The sequence below is a fragment of the Telmatherina bonti genome (genome assembly GCF_933228915.1).
Source record: "Telmatherina bonti genome assembly, chromosome: 17".
Classification (NCBI taxonomy): Eukaryota; Metazoa; Chordata; class Actinopteri; order Atheriniformes; family Telmatherinidae; genus Telmatherina; species Telmatherina bonti.
The window spans coordinates 34,827,676-34,848,449 of NC_136615.1; the positions used below are offsets into that span (position 1 = coordinate 34,827,676).

Here is a 20,774-nt window from a genome sequence, read left to right on the forward strand (position 1 = left end):
ATATTTCGTACAAACATGATGGAGGAAACCAGATCAGATCAAACCGCCACATTCTGCAGCGCTGATAAAGTTTAGAGTGACTCTGAATGAAGCGTTTCCTGCTGCAGAAGGAGAAGAAAGAACATCAGAGCCAAACGATTGGTCATATTATGGAGCGACGCTTCCATCATCACTGCTGGTTGTGAACATGAAAGACACACAGTACAGTTACACACATGCATGTTTATTGCACATCACACTAGAGACCATATGATGACGGAAGTCTGGATGTTTTAAAACTGAAAACATTTGAAAAACACAATAAATTAGTAACATGTATGCAGATCCCCAACCAGAGCCGTGACTGCTTTCCACAGGCCTGCATACGTCTGCAGCAGACCACACCCTACAACGTTCATGCAAAACACTACAAATGCATAAAGAACTCAACGTCAGCTTGAATCTGAATGGATGCTCTTCCTACGAAGAGGGACTGAAAGGTCAAATTCAGTCATTAAAAAACCAGGAGAAAAAATCTGAGTAAAGAGGTGACCTGGAGGTGTTTGTGTCTCCGCGGGGCGCTGAGGACCGAGCTGTTCCGCCTGGTTTTCTGTTTAAAACACACACTAGTTTGTGTTCAGCTGCACGGTTTTCATCGGAGCGCGACGACGTGACCAGTCAGATGGTTTCTGTGGGAAACACGCCGAGCCTTTCTCAGCAGATGACTACACAGCTGGAGACGGTGATGGAGGAGGGTTTGGACCGGAGAGGCTCAGGAAGACTGTCTAGCTATGGAACAATGGTTTTACCTCAGGATCTAGTGTAACAGTGAGCAACCCTGGGCTCAGTCTGGACCAGGATCTGTCCCTGGACTCACATATGAAACAGGTTTCTGGGACCGCTTTTATATAACTTGGATTCATGTGGGTCACGTGATGCAAACTGCTGGTTTTACTTTGGTTTGGATCAGTTTCAGCTCCAGACAGAGTCCTGACTCCATCAGCAGCTTCTCTAAGGTTGGGATTACTTCAGGAATCCACATCCTGTTCATGCATGTCTGCATGCTGTGAAGCTCTACATCTCTACATGTCCTGCGTGCTGCACACCTCCGCTTTGAGCTCCAGTTCAGACCCGTTCTGCTCTGACTGGATTTAAGTGGAGAGCTGACAGGTCCGACTCTCGGCGGCAGAGTTTCCTCCCAACATCTGTGTCACTGCCAGATGTTTCAGGACGAATCAGCATCACAGATACAGTAAAGAGGTCGATTCATGTGTGTGTTTGGGGATCATGGAGATGTTTCATTTAACCTGAAAGTCGTAAATACGTGATACTTTCATTACATAAATAAGCAGAGTTCCTGTTTTCCTTCTCTGAAGTCATTTTTAACAAGCAGCTGATTGTGTTTCTTGGCTTCTTCATCGTGTTGTCACCACGTCGCCGAGTCCAGCTACACCATCATTAATATGTTTCTGTTTAATGTAAAACCAAAGGCTCATGTTTAGTTGTTCTAAACATCAGCGTATGTTCCGCATGCTCAGATGTCTCGTACTGTGGTTACATATCATGGTAACACTGGTCTCATAGTCAGAGTTTCATCCGGTTACTCGTCGTGTTTGCTGAAATGTTCCCAACAAGCAGAGTCTTTCTGCTTGTTGGGAACAAATCAGAAGGTTGGAGATGAGCCCAACTCTGGCCGGCTGCCTGTTAGCATAAATCTGCATCTCAGAAGTAACCGCAGCATGAAAGATGATGAAGCGATGGATCCTAGAAACCGTGCAGCGGTTACTGCTGGGAATCAAACGTACACCGACAGCTGAGAGGCACAAACTGAGGCTAAAAACAAGCGCACCCACCATGTGTGACAGAGAAAAGAGTTTTCTGTAAGTGTGTTCATGTTGCTTGGTCCATTAGCTCAGCAGTTCCAGGTAGGTGACGGGGACTTTGCCCTTTTCATTCCCCCTTTCTCCAATCAGCCAGTCAGGGTCCATTCCTGGGACAGTGTATACGGTAATAAGCTGCAGAGAGAAAGAAGTAAAAAGGTCAACATTAAGATAAAAGATAAAAGAAACACGCAAAACACTTCTGTTGTCACTTCTGACAGTTGGTTACACCATCCCATCTTTACACTGGTTAACATCCTGCTGGACGAGCAGAAAACAGTGTAAACAGTCAGTTTCTTCGCTCCTCAACCTGAGCCCACAATGCACAGGGGTCAGGTCGAGGAGGTCATGCCGTGATGACATAATCATGGATCTGGGGCCTCATTTACGAAGCTGTCGCACACACAAAACCTGCCGTACGCCAATTATAGTAAACTTTTGGGATTTATCAAAACACGACTTGGCGGTGAAACGTCCCGACCTCCACGCCAACTCTGACCCCGGCGTACGACAACATCTGGAGAAACGGCGACACCAAAGGCAGAAAATAAAACCAAAGAAATGGTGTGAAATTTGATACATTTGTTCAAAATCAAGTATAAACCTTTACGCAGAATGCTGTACATTAACAGCATTTGCAAAAGAAAAAAAAAACGCACACTTGATATCGTTCCTCCACCACTGAAAACATCAACCAGAAAAATCTGTTCTGAAACGAAGCAGTTCTACATGCTATAAAAACCATTTCACACAGTTAAGTCGTACAGAAGCTGCATTTATAATAAAAGTCTAAAAGAATAATTGCATTAAAATGACGTGTCGCCATGACAACAGCCCATGATTAGGATGATCAGGTGTTTCCTCCACCTGCAGATACAGAACATGAAGTGATGGTTGGAGATAAAATGCTCCCCAACGTGGCTTATCTGTCCCTGCTGGTGGACATGGAACATGGAGACTCTGGACTCCAGTCCGGCACCTTCCAAAGGGAAGGGACTGACAGGTCGGGTCCGCTCCTTTTCCCAACCCAGAGCAGAGGAACAGAACGATGTTCTCCACAGCCAGACGTGGTGTAGCGGCCATCGGGCAGATGGAGGCAGGTGGAGGTGCCTCCATGCCCAGGAGGAAACCTGTTGTACAGCTGCAGATGTGTGCAGATAGTGGAGACGCTACATAACATGCTACTAAATGACGTCAGCGCTTCACCTGCGTTCACCTGATCAATCATCCAATCTGAATGATTGTGTTGTCAATCATCCTCTCACGTTGGAACCAAACGCTGCTGCTTTATGTCTAGAAGTGATGCAACACACCAGAGGTGGAGAATTCTCATTTATTCACAAGTTTATCTTTAGTGTGGTTTCTGTCAGGGTGGTGTTTATTTCTCTCCATCTCCTGCACCTCCTCCTTCATAGTGATTATTGGTTCCTCTGCGAGGACACCGCAGCTAGGACACAAGGTGGACCCACTGCCCCCCCTCTCCGACCACATCTGCAGCGCTGCAACCCAGCTGGGACACACAGGAACACCAGTATGTTCCCAGTAAATAAACTGGAGTCAGAGACGTCTCATTTATGTCCGTTCATTTTATAATCTGAGACCAAGGAATGAAGCACTTCCAGCATCATCTGGAGCATTTTGTTCCAGCGTATCTCTGGACTCCTTCATTTTCCCGCCAGCTTCTAATCTGTGGGAGTGGGCAGCGGCCCCCCTTCCTCCTCCTGTGGACCAAGATGCACTTTCTCCCTACATTTTACTGTCTGACCACTTTATTTGTCCTTTCTGGATAAGTCCAGGAGTGTTCACCTGACCTTTTATGGCCAACACGTGGGCGTGACAAGATGTGCGCAACATTTAGTTTTGATCCTGATTTCTGAAGCGAAACAGGCGTGGGACGTGCGCGCGCACTGCTTTGTAAATCGGCAAGTTTTTTTGCGCCACATTTCCTGTTTTCCGTACGTATGCCACCTGTAGTCATCGTTGCTACGCACAGTTTGATAAATGAGGACCCAGATCGGCTGGTCTCTCAACGCAGTCGATTTTCTCCTCTCGAAGATCGGGCAGAGGGGAGCCCGCATGTCCTGACGGGATGCTTCCGGCTGGATACGTTCAGGACTCATGGGCCAGATGGAGACCGATGTGTCTGGCGGTTCTGTCCTCTGAGGACGTGGAGGATGTTTACATCTTTGGATTATTGGTGATCGGGATTCTGCTGCTTGGTGCTGGTGGAGTTCTGATCTACCTCAAGACCCGTGAGATTCTGGCAGCAACTGGCAGGCTGCCAGAATTTTGCAATGGAACAGGACGGGCTAGCAGTGCACAGACTCATGCGCTGACTGGATTCGACCATAAGCAGGATGCTGGTTTAGCCCAGACTGGTCATCTTTCGTCGGTCCCAGAGTTGATACCAACATGGAGAGGATGTCTGCTAAAATTGGTGGAAATTTACCCCCCCCATTCAGCTGTCTGGAGCTGCCAGCCTGAGATCTGCTATGGACTCAAGGCCGAGGGCAAATTGTTTTCCTCGCCTGGAACCCAAACAACAATCATATCTGGATTTGGCTTCCCAGCGGCCTTGGGCCGGCGCAACCCTCCCTGAGAACGGAAGAAGACATGTTCATAGATGCTCTTTCCCCCTCCTCAACCACCCCCAGTCCCCTCCCACATGACTCACTGCCTCCCGGGACTTTGTGTGTCTTGTTCGAGTTTGTGCTTAAATGTACGAGATTTTTTTTTCCCCTGTTTCTCCGGACTGCGTCATCTAGTGGCGCAGCCTGGAGTTACATGACCTTTTTTTCTGTAAACTTGTCATAAATCTTACATATCTGGATGTCAAACCTTGGACGAGCTGGTTTGAACCTTGACTCAGGGATGAATAAAGTACTTTGATTGATTGATAGATAATGTAATGCTGTTATGGTGTGGTGGTGTCATGTTGTGATGACATCATGTTGTGATGACATCATGTTGTGATGACATCATGCCATGACGCTACAGACTGCTAGAACTTCCAGAGATAAAACATTCGTAAGGCTGACGTTCCCCGCCAGTTCGGGGGCGGGGACACAGACCTGCTGGAGGGCGGTACGTGTAAACAAGACCTTTAAAAGAAAAGAATATAGACTTATGCAGAGTTGGGACTGTTACTAAAAAAGTAATTTGTTACTTGTTACCCGAGTAAATTGTAATGAGATTACTTCACTAAGTACTGCATTTGGAGTCACATAAAGGCACAAACTGAAACAGAGGTGATGAATCTGTGGAAGTGGTCATAATGTCTCCGGTTTTAATGAAACATTGTGTATTTGGCAGCAGATGGAGTGTGTTGGTGTGTATGAGAGGGTGTGGGCTGATGTCCGCCGGGTTTCACGCTGCGCATGCGGTCAGACCTCACAGCCAATCAGCAGCGTTAACACTGATCATACAGCTCCTTCAGAGGTTTACAGCTTTGTTTCTTTGTACGAGTCGAAGGTCACGTGTTGATCCTCGTGCCACAGAGACGTTATGATGTGATGTTACTGTACCTCATCAGCCAAGAGGGAGAGCTCGCTGGCATCGTGGGCATCGTAGTCGTACAGGACCTTGGCCTTTCGGGCGCCCGTGGCAGGCAGCTGCATCTGCTCTATAGCCAGTGAGCCGGCCCTCTGATTGGATGAGGAGGGGATGGTTGCCCCAGGAGATGATGGTCCAGATGGGAAAGCTGAGGATATGGGGGCGGGGCAGCCAGTAGCCAGCGTGTGTGGAGCGCCTGCAGCATTAGCGCTTCTGCAAGAGATTTGGAAAGCACAGACACTCATGAATGCTCGGTAGATCAGCGTGGGTCTGTTTTTCAGGAGTTCTCTTCACCAAATCTGTCCTCTGGAGCGGCCAGGAACACTAAGTCCTCACCTGTGGAGCTCCCTCTGAAGGTCCTGCATGTAGTGGTGACACTGAGCATAGTAGGTGGCCTGTGCCTCGGCAAAATCCTGCAAACAGCGCAGGTGGTTGAGCTAAAGAGAGAAAGGAAAAGGTTAGAGGGTTACATAGACATTTATTGTTGCTCCAACCTTCAACATATAACATCACATTGATGAAAGCTCCTTCTAATCTAATAATCTGCACAGCAGTGTGATGATGCTCCACTCGTACTTCTGTTGGTCTGAATTAGTGGCTTACAGGCCAAAACTGCGAACTGGGCAGGATAATATAGTTTAAGATAACTGGGATGTAATTTGATTACTTTTACTAAAAAAAAAAAAAGGGTTTTATTTTTTATATTTTAGGATTTTTTCCATTAAAAATACAATCTACCATTAGTGTACTACACATCTATACAGATTGATGGATGGATGGATGGATGGATGAATAATGGATGGAAGGATGAACCGACCACATTTAATTCCAGAAGGACTTTCTGGCTGTTGCTTGGACCTTCTATAATGACTCACATGTGTGCTGCTGATGCCTTCCAGCAGCAGCCTGGTGACCTCAGCCTGCCGGTCGAACTCCGTTTGAGCCACTCGGAGCTCGTGTTCGGCCTGTGAGGGAGAACACAGAACGGAGAGGAATCATTCAGGAACATGAGCTGTGATCATGGAGCAGGTGACCACACACTGTCCACTAGAGACGGTACTCACTTTGTCCACCTCCTCACTCAGCAACTGAGAGAAGGAGCATAACAGGAGAAAACACAGTCATGAGACATTATCATACTCAGACATGAAGCTACAAACATTTCCACAGTAAAACAGCTGCAGTGTGAGTGTGTGTGTGTGTGTGTGTTTCAATCTGAAAGTCATCATCATGTTTCTGATGTTTCACCACTGAAGTCAAATTACTGCTGTTTTTATTCAAATCCCTCATTGTAGACCTCTAAACGAGTTGCCTAGCAACCGCTGTGCTGGACAACAATAATAATCATACAACCCTAATGTCCCATGGTGCACTGGGAGACGTCCCATGGTGCACTGGGAGACGTGCCATGGTGCACTGGGAGACGTCCCATGGTGCACTGGGAGACGTGCCATGGTGCACTGGGAGACGTGCCATGGTGCACTGGGAGACGTCCCATGGTGCACTGGGAGACGTGCCATGGTGCACTGGGAGACGTCCCATGGTGCACTGGGAGACGTCCCATGGTGCACTGGGAGACGTCCCATGGTGCACTGGGAGACGTCCCATGGTGCACTGGGAGACGTCCCATGGTGCACTGGGAGACGTCCCATGGTGCACTGGGAGACGTGCCATGGTGCACTGGGAGACGTCCCATGGTGCACTGGGAGACGTGCCATGGTGCACTGGGAGACGTCCCATGGTGCACTGGGAGACGTGCCATGGTGTACTGGGAGACGTCCCATGGTGCACTGGGAGACGTCCCATGGTGCACTGGGAGACGTCCCATGGTGTACTGGGAGACGTCCCATGGTGCACTGGGAGACGTCCCATGGTGCACTGGGAGACGTCCCATGGTGCACTGGGAGACGTCCCATGGTGCACTGGGAGACGTCCCATGGTGCACTGGGAGACGTCCCATGGTGCACTGGGAGACGTCCCATGGTGCACTGGGAGACGTGCCATGGTGCACTGGGAGACGTGCCATGGTGCACTGGGAGACGTCCCATGGTGCACTGGGAGACGTGCCAATATGCACTGGGAGACATCCCATGGTGTACTGGGAGACGTCCCATGGTGCACTGGGAGACGTCCCAATATGCACTGGGAGACGTCCCATGGTGCACTGGGAGACGTGCCATGGTGCACTGGGAGACGTGCCATGGTGCACTGGGAGACGTCCCATGGTGCACTGGGAGACGTCCCAATATGCACTGGGAGACGTCCCATGGTGCACTGGGAGACGTCCCATGGTGCACTGGGAGACGTCCCATGGTGCACTGGGAGTGCACTGGGAGACGTCCCATGGTGCACTGGGAGACGTCCCATGGTGCACTGGGAGACGTCCCATGGTGCACTGGGGGGGGGGGCGTCTCTGTGTTGTCATTTATTCATGTTTCCCTTCTTCCCTCTCTGCAGGATCTCTGGTTCAGAGTTCTGCTTCTCGTGGACCCTGTTTGCTGTCCTCTCCACTCCCAGCTGGTCCAAGCAGATGGCCGTCCCTCCTGGTTCTGGTTCTGGTTCTGATGAGGTTTCTCTCTAATGTTTCTTGTGCAGCTCAGGATGGAGGATTTGATCCAGTCTGCTGGTTTCCTCAGCTGGGTATATAATACAAATACAGCTACAGTGGACTAATGTGGATCATATGATTGGGATTCTGACTGGACTGGAAGTTTGTGAAATGATCTCAGCCTAAATGTTTAGAACAAAGACAGAAACGCAGAGGAAGCCTCGTCAGCTAGGGAGAGGATGCAGCTAATGTTCTATCAGCACAACACCAGACAACAGAGACGTAGTCCTAACAGATGTACCACCTTCCTCTGAGAAGACACACTGGGCTCAGCTGCCACATCCCAGCTCTCCCAGTCGCTCTGCAGCTGCTTTCATCACACACAAAATGACAGACATGACTCCTGCGACTGGACAAACATCTCATTTACCGCTGAAACACAGCAGTCACACACCAACCTGGAATCATCGAGTCATCTGATCACACTGATTAAATACCAAGTCAGTCTGAACTGACACGAAGCTTGAAAACAAATATCAGTTTAACCATATGAGTATTTTCACATAGCTGCACTCATGCTGGGGAATTCTTTTCTCATGACTGGGTCGATATGAACACACGGTTATTTCAACTTCATTAATGTAGATTTGTTTTACTAAAATAAACTGGTGATTATGTCTGTAAAGTACCTTAAGATGATCTGTTGTGGGCTATCGTCATACAAATAAAGCTGAATTAAACTGATGCAGAAGAAAATAGGAATAAAAGAGACATAATTATTACTTAATGAATATTAATTTAATTAATAATTAATTACTTCTTAGTAATTACTTAGGATTCATTAAAAAATTCACTCCCCCCACAGTTGTCGTGAGGTTAAACCTGACCTATTAAACCGAAAATGTTTTTTTAACTAGGCTGTAAACGTGTTTATTTCTGCCGTAAACGTGTTTATTTCTGCCGTAAACGTGTTTATTTTTACTGTAAACACGATTATTTCTGCGTTGAAGTTGGTCTTTTTAACATTGGAGTCTCTGGATATTCCCTGCTATTTTGCATTTTCTCGAGTTATTTTTGTCTAATGTTATAATTTAGTGATAATCTGACACATTTAGGACAAATCTGCAAAATAATAAGAAACCAGGAAGGAGGTAAATACTTGTTCGCATCGCTGCATGGCAGCTGGATCGTCCACGATGATGTCACCAGCAGGCCTCTGGCCTGGAAGCTGCTGGGACCAGCATGAAACCCTGCACTGGTCTAAGCAGGGACACTGGACTGGTGGCTGCTTCTCTACTGGAAATCCCTGCATACGTCCAGTCGTTCAGGATTTTCCTCCTCAGCTCAGATTTTATTCCCAGCAGAACATTAAAGCATTTTTCTTTTTGTCGGAATGAAAAATGATTCGGGAGATTTTCACATCCTCGTGAATAATTATGTTTTAGATTAATTTACATGAGAGAACCGTTTAAACTAAAAACAGAGAAGCATCTTGTTTACGGAGGAAAGACCCCTCAACCAGGGTCTTGTAGCTGGACTCACTTTTCACTTTGCTTTCAGCAAGTGGGATGAGACCAGTTTTAATCTCATGCTGGCGGGGAAAATGGTCCAGCAGCCTAAAATATTTAAATAAATGTTAATTATTAATGTTTAGTATAGTGGCTTTAAAGATGTTGCAGTGTGAGGAGGAGCGTCTTCACTCTTTCAATGCATTAAACAAAATATTTGTGTTGCACAAACTACTTTATTCCTTTAAAATTCAGAACTTTTAGCTGCAATTTAAAGGAAAAATCAGTCAGAATAGCAACAGATGCTCATTCATGTTTGTTTCTTCTTACCGCAGATGCACTGGCAGAAAGAACGTAATTTCGAGGCCTCGTCTCCTGAAAATCTGGTGCAGCCTATAAAAACACACAGAGGATAACACGCATGTTGGCATCATGCAGGTAAAACGCAGACATCTCACTCAGGCAACACAAGGACGGAAACCAGAGAGAAAGCAGAGGAAACGTTGAAGATGAAGGGATTTTTAGCATCTTGAAAGTCAGATCGAATAACGCAGGGTTGGAGGTGTGCTGGGTCCAGCTCATTCAGCTAGATAAGCACATGTATCGTCGTAGCAACAGTCTCCAGCTCTGGTCCTGCAGATTTTAGTGTTTTCCTGGTACAACGCTTGATTCAAATGAAAAGGTTCTACAACAACTTGTGTGCACCTGCCTGTTAATGAGCCTTGTTTGATTTGGGTGCTGGAAACCCTCAGTCATCCTCAGCACATTCTCCAGAAACACCACTGAGAGCATCCTGAGACTCCGTATGGAGAGGAGGCTGCAGAGCTTCTGAGTGGAAGAGTGTGAGGAGAGTGGACCCCACACACCCCCATCATGCTGACGTCTGGTAGGAGGTTCCACAGCATTCGGGCATCATTTCACCATCTATTGGTGCATTTTGTATATATTTTTTAACACTGCTGAGCCAATGAAACAAAATTTCATTCTGTATACACTTTTGAATGACGATAAAATTGGTCTACGTCTACGTGTGTTGCAGCAGGGAAACAATAAAACCTGCAGGATGGTAGCTCAGCGGATGAGGATCGGAGTTGGAGATCCCTGGGAGAGTGTAAACAATGTAAACGTAAACCTGCAAGCATGTCAGGAGCAGTGACATACTTGCAACTCATTTGGTATGGGTTGGGCCAAACTGCAGCCCCCATGTCAACAACAGTCTCCACACCCTCCAACACACAGTCAGCCGCACAATGGGGCTGTTGGTTATATGTTGGTTATATGCTGGAAGATCCATTTCCTCACTGACATGTTAACGACGCATGGCGACACGTTCGCCAGCTGGATTCAATTGTTGCTGTTCTGTTTTTATTTTCCTTTATTTTATTACATATTTACTGGCAGTAATGAATGTAAAGCCACATATTTACAGCCAGAAGAAATCTAACACTACTGTACAGAAGCGTAGAGCCTGATTAAGTCTGGAATCTCATAACACGATAAATTTTATAATAAAAGATTAAACTTATTTCATGATAACGTGATGCGTTTTGTAGTGAAAACCTGGAATATAAACCGTATTCCTCTTTGAGTGAGGAAACTGCTGCAGATCAGAGAAAAGTCTGAACGGGATTACGTTGTAGTTCGTAGGACAGCCTGATGGTGCAGCTGGAGGATAAACCAGACAGGATACGTCTTCCTGTCCCAGTCCTACCAGAGCATTTATAGCATTTTATCATTAACCACTGGTACATGTTAACCAAAAGCAACACACACGCCATCTCACTGCTGCAGCCGTGTTGCTCATATCTGTCCTGAGTTACAACACTGAAGAATAATTCATCCTTTGAAAAATAAGTTTCTGCTTGATAAGAATAATTTCCATAAAACGCATTTTGCTCCAATGTTTTTGGTTGCAGCAACATCTGCAGCATTTTACAGTCATGATAAGGTCCCCGGTTGTGTTTTCTGTGCAACTGCAGAGTAAACAGACTACATGGACTTTGTGGGACTCCAGACATGTGCCATGATCTCACCGCTGCTTTGGCTTCTGCCTGCTTGGCTTTTTTCAGGCGAGCCTTGCAGATGTCCAGATCCAACCTTCGATTCTCCAGAAGCCGCTTCTCTTTCTGTAAACCGTCAGAAACATGGGATCAAACATTTCAGCAGCTTTTTATCCATGTAAAACAGAGTCAGACAGAGACACCAGACTGGAACAATCCATGCCCACATGGTTCTTCCCTTCACTGGTGTTGACATGAAAAGAACCAACAGGCCATACTCACTGATATGGTCCTCCAGTCCCCTTCCAGGAAGTTGCGTAGAGGAGAGAGAAAACTTCCAGCTGAGGTCTGGAGGAATTCCCGTTCAGCTCCTCCCAGTCTCTTCTGGTACTCTCCCACGGTGATCAGGGTACTACCTACAATGGTACAGATGGCGGAGGATATTCTGTTCACATGTACAGAAACTTTTAAAGTTTTATTTGGACATTTGGGAAGACGCAGGGAGGATGGGGGGGAGGTTTAAGGGTTTGGTTCAGAACTACAGGCTGCACTGTGCAACTTTCCAACCTTAAAACTGTTTCCAACTCATATAAAGGCACGGTGATGTCTACTGTGTGCAATTCTGCAGCCACCGGGGGGGGTGGTAGGGTTTTCAGGGTTTGGTGGGGGGGTGTGTTGTAGAGCTTCAGGGTTTGGTGGGGGGTGTGTGGTAGGGTTTTCAGGGTTTGGTGGTGTGTGTGTGGGGGGGGCTTCAGGGTTTGGTGGTGTGTGTGGTAGGGTTTTCAGGGTTTGGTGGGGGGGAGGGGTGTGGTAGGGTTTTCAGGGTTTGGTGGGGGGGAGGGGTGTGGTAGGGTTTTCAGGGTTTGGTGGGGGGGAGGGGTGTGGTAGGGTTTTCAGGATTTGGTGGGGGGGAGGGGTGTGGTAGGGTTTTCAGGGTTTGGTGGGGGGGAGGGGTGTGGTAGGGTTTTCAGGGTTTGGTGGGGGGGAGGGGTGTGGTAGGGTTTTCAGGATTTGGTGGGGGGGAGGGGTGTGGTAGGGTTTTCAGGATTTGGTGGGGGGGAGGGGTGTGGTAGGGTTTTCAGGATTTGGTGGGGGGTGTGTGGTAGGGTTTTCAGGATTTGGTGCAGTGTTGCCTGGTTTGCTTGTTAAAAGAGACTTTTGTTTTTTGTAAAGTCGCTTGTAAATATCATCAGTCGCGAGTTGCTTATTTGAGTTACTTTGTTCCTTGTATGAACGTATCTTGAATATTTCTAACTTATTCACATTTATGTGAAAAGCATCACATCTTGGATCTGTCCAAAAAAACCCATCTCCTTGGTAACCACACTGGCCCAAACTGGTAATCGACAGAGGGCTCTGCCTAGTTTGCAACGTTCACCATGCTGACTTGGTACCAGTGTTGCCAAGTCTGCTTGTTATAAGCAAGTTTTTGCTTGTTTGCTTATTCTGAGGGGTCAAGCTGATTCTTTTGGTCTTGTTTCCATCCAGCTGGTTGGTTGTTTTTCTTGCAAGATCTGGAAACATTAGTTTAGTGGGTGTTGGCACCAAAGGCTAGCCTTGAAACAAGAACCACACCTCAACTACCAAAAAGGCTAAAATTTGATTTAAACATGACTGGACTAGAGTTAAAGGTAGATTGGGAGATCCTGGAAACACAGTTCCATCAAGCCTCAAAAGAACCAGCACACACCAGAACCAGTACACACACTGCTCATTCTTCTTCTGCTTTTTTCTTAGAAGTAACTTTCTCCAAAACGGTTTTCGTTTCCGACTCCAGATGGTCACCTTTTCTGCCATAATGTCCCCTTTGTTTACATATGTACTTTATTCTAATATATATCATGCTAGCATGTTTACTTGTGTACTGTATTCTGATGTAGCATGCTAGCTAACGCAGCTAGCTAACGCAGCTAGCCAAGCTTGGTCTTTCTCTGAGTTTACTTTGTGTCATAATTTTTTCCTCTGCCAGATAAACAACTTTACATTTACAACAATAATTAGTTACTTTTTAAAGTTAATAAATTCCTTAATAATACAATGTCAGAGTACATTTAAGTCACTGATTATTTTGCTTTATTTTCATCATGCAATAATCAAAACAATATTATTGCTGGCATGTATTAAAGTCATGCAAAATTTTTGCTTTTGACATTATAGTCAGCGCTAAATTGTTATTGAAGAGATTCCTGCAGCAGATAATCCCTGAATTTAACAGACAGGTTGACCAAAGTTAAGAATATTCCTAACAGATGTTGCAGATAGTGATGATAGTTCATCAATAACTTCTGTCCCTGTTAAAACCCTCCAGACCCACCTCTGGCACAGAACAAGAAGAAATTCTTCTTTCATTGCTGGAGGACATATGAACATGCTGAGTTACTTAAAACTGTGTTCGTGTTCACATGACGGCACATCCTCCATCAGCTCGGCGCGACAGAGAGTGGAGTTCCACCAGCTGATTGTAGAGTGTGATGAATGTGGTCTCTGAAGAATTCTTCGTGTTTGTTTTTAATAGTTAAATTAAAAATGAGCTGATATTTCATAAAAACTGTAAACTCTCTTATTTTGAACATCTAATATGATGTTTGTGTTGTGGTTGAGTGCTACTCACCATACGGCGTCTCGGGGCCAAATTCAGTGGCAGCGTCCAACATATACTGGCCCAGTAGCTCTGCATTGGTGGTCCTGGAGGGGATCTTCTTGTCCAGTTTGTCATAGATGAATTCCTCTATCCGAGCACCTGGATAACAGGTGGGAAAAAAGAGCTGGAAGTCTCTGGTTCTGGAAAGATGGGGCTTCTTCTTACACAGAGGCACCCATCTAATAAACGGCAGGTCTGAACGTCATATAGATGTTTACTGTTGTATTTTTTTTTTCTGAAGTTTATTTATTCTATGTTTTTTTTCTTGTTTCTGTTTTGTGGTTGTTTTGTTTTTCCAGGACCAATCACATTTAAATATGAACTAGGGACCAGTAATAACTGATCAAACTCTGATGCAGCTAATCTTTGACACCTTCCGGACTACTAATCCCAGTTTGAAAATAAATCTCTACACTATCAACATGTAAGAAGTAATTCATATTCATATTCAATTCTTTTTTTTTTCCTTTCTCTCTCTCTTTTTCTCTCTACAAGTTGTTTTCTGTTTTCTCTTCTTTTCTATTCTCTTTCTGTCCCTCTTCTGTCCTCTCCAGTCCGGTCCAGCAGTACAAACTTTGTAATACAAACAATTATGTAAAATAAATAGAAAAATAAAATTAAAATCCAGAATATCAATAATGCTTCCCTTGGCAAAGTAAATTTGCCCAGCAGAACACAGCATCCAGAAAATCCATTTTGTCTGCTTAAATGCTGGACAAGACAAAAAGAAGAAGAAAAAAATAAATAAATCATATTTTATGTGAATAAATGGTTGCATTATGTAAATGAACTGAAATTTAAAGAGTGAAAACTGTGAACACTAATGTGCTTTATGTGACAAGGACAACAGCTGATGACCAAAAACCATCCACACCAAACAACGACAGAATCGACTGTTTGGTAGAGAAGATCTGGACAGGTTGTCATGGACACAACCCACATCCTCAACTCTGCTGCTCATCCAACTAATACATGTTTCTTCCAAATGGGACTCCATTTAACTGGGAAACAAACTGTCCACAGTATTTATTGTTTAAACAAATGAATAATCCACAAAATGCTCATTTACTAACAGCCCTGAGAAAGCTGGCGAAAACAAATAACAGAAATCTTCATTTAACCCTTTCCGGTCCTGCTCGACCATCTGGCAGAGGTAAATATGCAGTGACTTTCATGAATTTCTTGAAAGATTGTGGAAATAAACCTGCCTAAACATCTCTACCAGCTTGTTTGTGTATGTATATGCACATGGAGGAAGTCTTTTGCTGAACAAGAGGAGGTTATGGGTCTCGGGATCACTAGTGATTGCTGGTAATGCATGGAGAGTCTCATCAAGTTCTTTAGCACAGAGAACCATTCCTGCAGAGGTTCTCTGATAAAAGTTGGGGTTCAACCAGGTGAAATGTTAAAACCAACTCTGTAGGGGATGGGGGGCCAGAGTAGCTAAATTAATAATAGGGGACACGAGGATACTATAAGATTTAGCTATGAGCCTCGCTGCGGCCTTCTAAACAACTTGTAGTTGTTTCAGTCATTGTTTACATGGTGAACAAAGCATTGCCATAATACGGACTTGATGAAATGAAAGAATGCAGGATCATTTCCATCAACAGGACTCAGTTTGGCATTATTTTAAAAGTAATAAGAGCAAGAGTGAACCAAAGAAACATGACATTTGCATGAACTTCCTCCAGTCAACGCTAAGTTCAGAGTTAGCCAGAGGTCCCGGATGGAGGGTTTAACACATGAGGCAGGGGGTTAATATGTAGAAATCTATCTGGCCTTCAGTTTTTCATCATTATGTTGAAGAAAATTAGCATCCATCCCACTTCTGAGTCCAAGCACCTTAACAAGATTTGAACATTAAAAACATCAGAATTTAAAATGAAAATATAACAGCATATCATCAGCATATATCCGAGTAAAACCATCCAAAGCAGATGTTGATACCCAGCATTCAGCCAATCAAGCGTGATGTGGTGGTTAACTCCAACATCAGGAGCGCAGATCATCCTCATCATCAGGATGTTACAGGATGTTTCAGAGAAATGACATCCAAACGGAACACGATGGTATGTAGAACAGCTGGATGTCGTCTAGCCACAAGCTGATTGTTTTACAAGCTGATGAAAAATCTGGTGAGGTTTTCAAGCTGCTGCAGCAGATGGATGCTGGGCTTGTTGGGTAAATAATGACAACCAGGCTGGAACAACCAATAAAACGATGACTGTGTATCACATCCTGATGCAGAAAACCTGATTCAGTCTGAGTCAGTCACCACAGCACTGTGGGAGATGAAGGAGAGACTTACCGGTGTGATCAACTGCAGCATGAGGGGTGACAGAACACACACATCATTAACTTGCACTTTATATGACACTCATGTAAAGATTTCTACAGGTGCACCTCCACGAAAAGGTCCAGAACCTTCCAGAAACTTGTTTCTAGGAATGTCCCCAGCCTACTGCGATTCATGACGGAAACATAAAACTGGACTAGAGCTGAAGGTAGAATAGGAGATCCTGGAAACAGTTTCAGCGAGTCCAAACCCCGAAGCCGCGGCTCCAAGGCACCAATCCACTCGCTGCTCTTGCTCCACTCGGTCTGCCTTTCTTTGCCAGTAACCTTCTCCAGAACAGTCTTTCTTTTAGGCACCTTTTCTGGGTTAACCTCCCTAATGTTACGTTTGTACTCCATTCCAGGGGTGTCCCGCTCCGTTCTCGGGGGCCACAATCCTGCAGGTCTTCCGTGCTCCAACACACCTGACTCAAGCTAATCGGTCATTTTGGAGAACTTCATTGGCTGTTGGATCCTTTTAATGGAGGCCAGGTGTGTTGGAGCAGGGATACATGGAGAACCTGCAGGACAGCGGCCCTCAAGGACTCACTTTGGGCACCCCTGGTGTATTCTGATGTAGTATGTCAGCTAATGTAGCTAGCTGAGTTTTGCCTCTCCCTTTAATGCCTTTATGAGTCCTCTAAACCTCTGAGAGAGCGCGATCCGTGCACGAAGAGGGGCAGGTCAGTTTGATAGACATGTCTCCATCCAATCGTTTAGAACGGGTCGGTTAAAATGAGTGAAGGGTGTCTTTTCAGTCCTGTCTGTTCCACAGACGACTACGTTTGTTTTGTTTGTGTTGGAGCATTTAATCATCTGGTTGCAACCGCTGTGAAGAGGATTTTAAGCAAAATATTAAAACTGCTCCTGGAAAACATTACCAACCCTTAAAAAGTCTAAAATAGTCACTAAATGTCTCCTTTTGCTCAAACTGTAGAACAAGACGTCATCATCAACGAATCAGTCTTTATAGTTCTGAAGTGAATCAAGTTCTTCAGAAGGTTCTGGGTCTTCTGGTCAATCTCTTCAGTAAACACGGAGTCCGAGCGTTCAACTGGACGTACACACCTTCACACGGGACCGAAAGGTTTGGGAACTTACTCGGGTTGGGCTGCAGGAGAACCTCCGTTTGTCTTAAGATCTTTTCAGTCCAGTTTTTGGTACCATCCGCCTTCATGATCAGGTTCTCTAAGTGGGGATCCAGTTCAGTTTTCTCCGCCTGGCCCAGCTTCTCCTCGGTGAACTATGAGACAGGATCATAAAGGTCCATCAGGTCTCAACAGCAACTGGAGTCTGAACAGACGTAACATACAGAACATAACTGATTCTGTTGTTAGCTTTACTGAGCGGAAGATCGCCTGAACCGGCGCCTGAACTGGATGGATGTATGAGACTTGTACAGCTCTATTACAGTAAAGTTTAAGTCAAACAATCCGTGGGCTGTGTTGGTTTGAACATTACAGGTTTTTAAGTCATTTAAAACAAAGAGAAACACAGAACTCATGAAACAACATCAAACAGTAAAAACTGAGCAAATATAAACTTACTTCATGGTTAATAGTCGATAATTTTATAAGTTTTAACTTTTAATTTCTGTCTGAAGTTCAGCTCTCCAGCAGCTGATCACAACCCCAACTTCTAAAAGGTTTGTATGTTAAACTGTAAATAAAACCAAAAGCCAATTATTCCTAAATCTAAACAACCCAAATTCCATTTCCAGTAGAAGATAAGACAACATATTAGAAGTGGAAACTCAGATTTTTTTTATCATTTTGAGTTAAATATGAGTTCTAATTGAATGGAATGGCAGCAGGATGTTAAGCATCACATGGTATCACCTCTTCTTTTAATGGCAGGAGGGGAAAAAGCTGGAAAAGTAACTGGTACAAACTGGATGAGCATCTGGCCAGTAAAATGACTGGGTATGAAAGGAGCCTTTCAGAGAGGCAGAGTCTCTCAGATGGAAAGATGTTCACCAATCTGGGACAAACTGGGTCTGAGAATTGGGTTACAATTTCAGAAAATGTTCTTTAAGTAAAACTGTGAAGAATTTAAAGATCCCTTTGTAGAATATCATCAAAAGATTCAGAGAATCAGAAGGAATCTCTGTATGCTTTTGGTACTTTTATGCATTAAAACCAGACATGATTCTCTACTGGAAACCAGTGCATGGACTCATGAAGATTCCAGAAACAGCCCAGTTCAGCCTGAAATCCACACCTGCAGGTTAAAGCTCCATCATATGTGAAGAGGATCCAGAAACACGCCGTCTTCTCTGGACCAAAGCTCATTTAAAATGTTCTGAGTGGAAACCTGGATGAAGATGTGGAATAGTTTGTGGACAGCATGGACGGCGTGTCCTGCAGACTAAAGAGGAGAGGGAGCATCCAGCTTGTTATCAGCCTGCATCTCTGATGGGATGGGGTTGCATTAGTGCCGATGGCGTGGGCAGCTTCCACATCTGGGAAGCTCCATCAATGCTGAAACATCTGCTCCCATCCAGACAACGTCTCTTTCAGGGAAGACCTTCCACCATGCTGGACCACATCCTGATGGTGGATCAGGAGAACCGGTCCAGCAGGACCACGCTGGACCACATCCTGATGGTGGAACAGGAGAACCGGTCCAGCAGGACCACGCTGGACCACATCCTGATGGTGGAACAGGAGAACTGGTCCAGCAGGACCACATCCTGATGGTGGAACAGGAGAACTGGTCCAGCAGGACCACATCCTGATGGTGGAACAGGAGAACTGGTCCAGCAGGACCACGCTGGACCACATCCTGATGGTGGAACAGGAGAACTGGTCCAGCAGGACCACGCTGGACCACATCCTGATGGTGGAACAGGAGAACTGGTCCAGCAGGACCACATCCTGATGGTGGAACAGGAGAACTGGTCTGCTGCAGTCCAGATGTTTTAACCAGTACAGAACATCTGGAGCTTCATGGAAGCAGAAATCCAGCTGTGGAACCCCCCAGTTTAGCCCTGAATGGGTTAACGTCTTTATATCCGTTATCCTGCAGGTTTATCTCTTCTTTGTTTGTTTTTAACGCACTTTCATTTATGGTGTTTTAATTTCATAGTAAAGCTGCTTGTAGAATGAAAATAAAGCCTATCTATCCACCCACCCATCCATCCACCTACCTACCTGTCTGTCTATCTAGATACCTGTCTATCTACCCATCCATCTATCTAGACATCTATCTGTCTGTCTATCTATCTATCATCTATCCATCCATCTATCTATCTATCTATCTACCTACCTGTCTATATGTATGTCTGTCTGTCTGTCTGTCTGTCTACCTATCTAGAACAGGTGGTAGTCTGTGTGCTGAATGAATACGTCGGGAGTCTGCGAGCATGTGCGCGTGCATCTGAACATGCATGTGCGTGGTGTCATGTACTGGATCACAGCCATCAATAATAGATGGAGTCTGGAGGAGCCTTTATCGGCTTACAGCTGCTCATGCGCACCAAGCCCATAACCAGCAATATGTCCAGGTGGGATCAGAGGTCACGAGGAGTCTCGCGCTGTTAGAACCGGAACCTCGGCCCAGAACCAGCTGCAGTCTGACCTCATCTCCACCATACCGGACTCTGGAGGACCTGCTGCGGATCCAGGCTTACCTGGACGGCCCGGGTGAAGAACATCCCTGCGTCAGAGGCCAGCTTCTTCACGTTGAAGTCCATGGTGCCGTGCCGTGCCGTGCCGAGCGGGTTCGGGTCGGGCTGGTTTGGTTCCCCTCAAAGGGAATCCTCTGGATCAGCTGATGATGGAGTTGCAGACGGAAAACTGGAGCCGTAAATCCGCTCTGGCGATCGGGGATCTGCTGCGCGTCCTGGATTTAAAGAGACCGCAGCACCGCGTCATCATGATGAAGATGATGATGATGATGATGGTGGGGGAACTGCTTCCAGAGCTTTAAGCACACGTGACCTCCACATGCACAAACACTGGTAGTCACACCTATAAACATAAACAATAATAAACTATCCAGCCATCCATTTTCTGAACCACTTCGCCCAATACGGTCACTGGGAAACTGGATCTGTCCCAGTAGTCACTGGGCGGGAGGAAGGCACACTTGGACATGTCACCAGTCCAGCACAGAATAATAAACTCTAAAAAGTTATTTAAACATTGATGAAGATTTAAGGTTTGATTAAAAAGTTCTCATTAATTTTGCTAAATTACACAAAGCACAAGAAAGTCTTCCTGTCAGGTGGAAACTTCCACAGTGGGTGTTGTCTGTTATAGATGTAGCACACTTAGAGTTGTCTACTGCACGTGTACATAATGCTGAGGAAGAAACTATCATTGCCTG

At 45.5% G+C, this 20,774-nt stretch overlaps 1 protein-coding gene across 2 annotated transcripts; it reads right to left on the bottom strand.

Annotated features, from left to right (window-relative positions):
* Positions 1–250: 250 nt before the first annotated feature.
* On the bottom strand, positions 251–20,237 carry sh3glb2b (SH3-domain GRB2-like endophilin B2b). Of its 2 annotated transcripts, XM_079256461.1 has the most exons (11): positions 20,077–20,237; positions 17,547–17,688; positions 14,079–14,207; positions 11,750–11,883; positions 11,501–11,593; positions 9,798–9,860; positions 6,476–6,499; positions 6,287–6,376; positions 5,748–5,848; positions 5,384–5,624; positions 251–1,994 (listed from the first exon to the last, which is right to left on the bottom strand). In XM_079256461.1, exons 1-11 carry the CDS (start codon positions 20,137–20,139, stop codon positions 1,887–1,889), a joined length of 1,188 nt encoding a protein of 395 aa, XP_079112587.1. In that variant the 5' UTR covers positions 20,140–20,237; the 3' UTR covers positions 251–1,886. The 2 variants fall into 2 exon arrangements, with proteins under 2 accessions (XP_079112587.1, XP_079112588.1); XM_079256462.1 differs by lacking the exon at positions 6,476–6,499.
* Between the last annotated feature and the right edge of the window lie 537 nt (positions 20,238–20,774).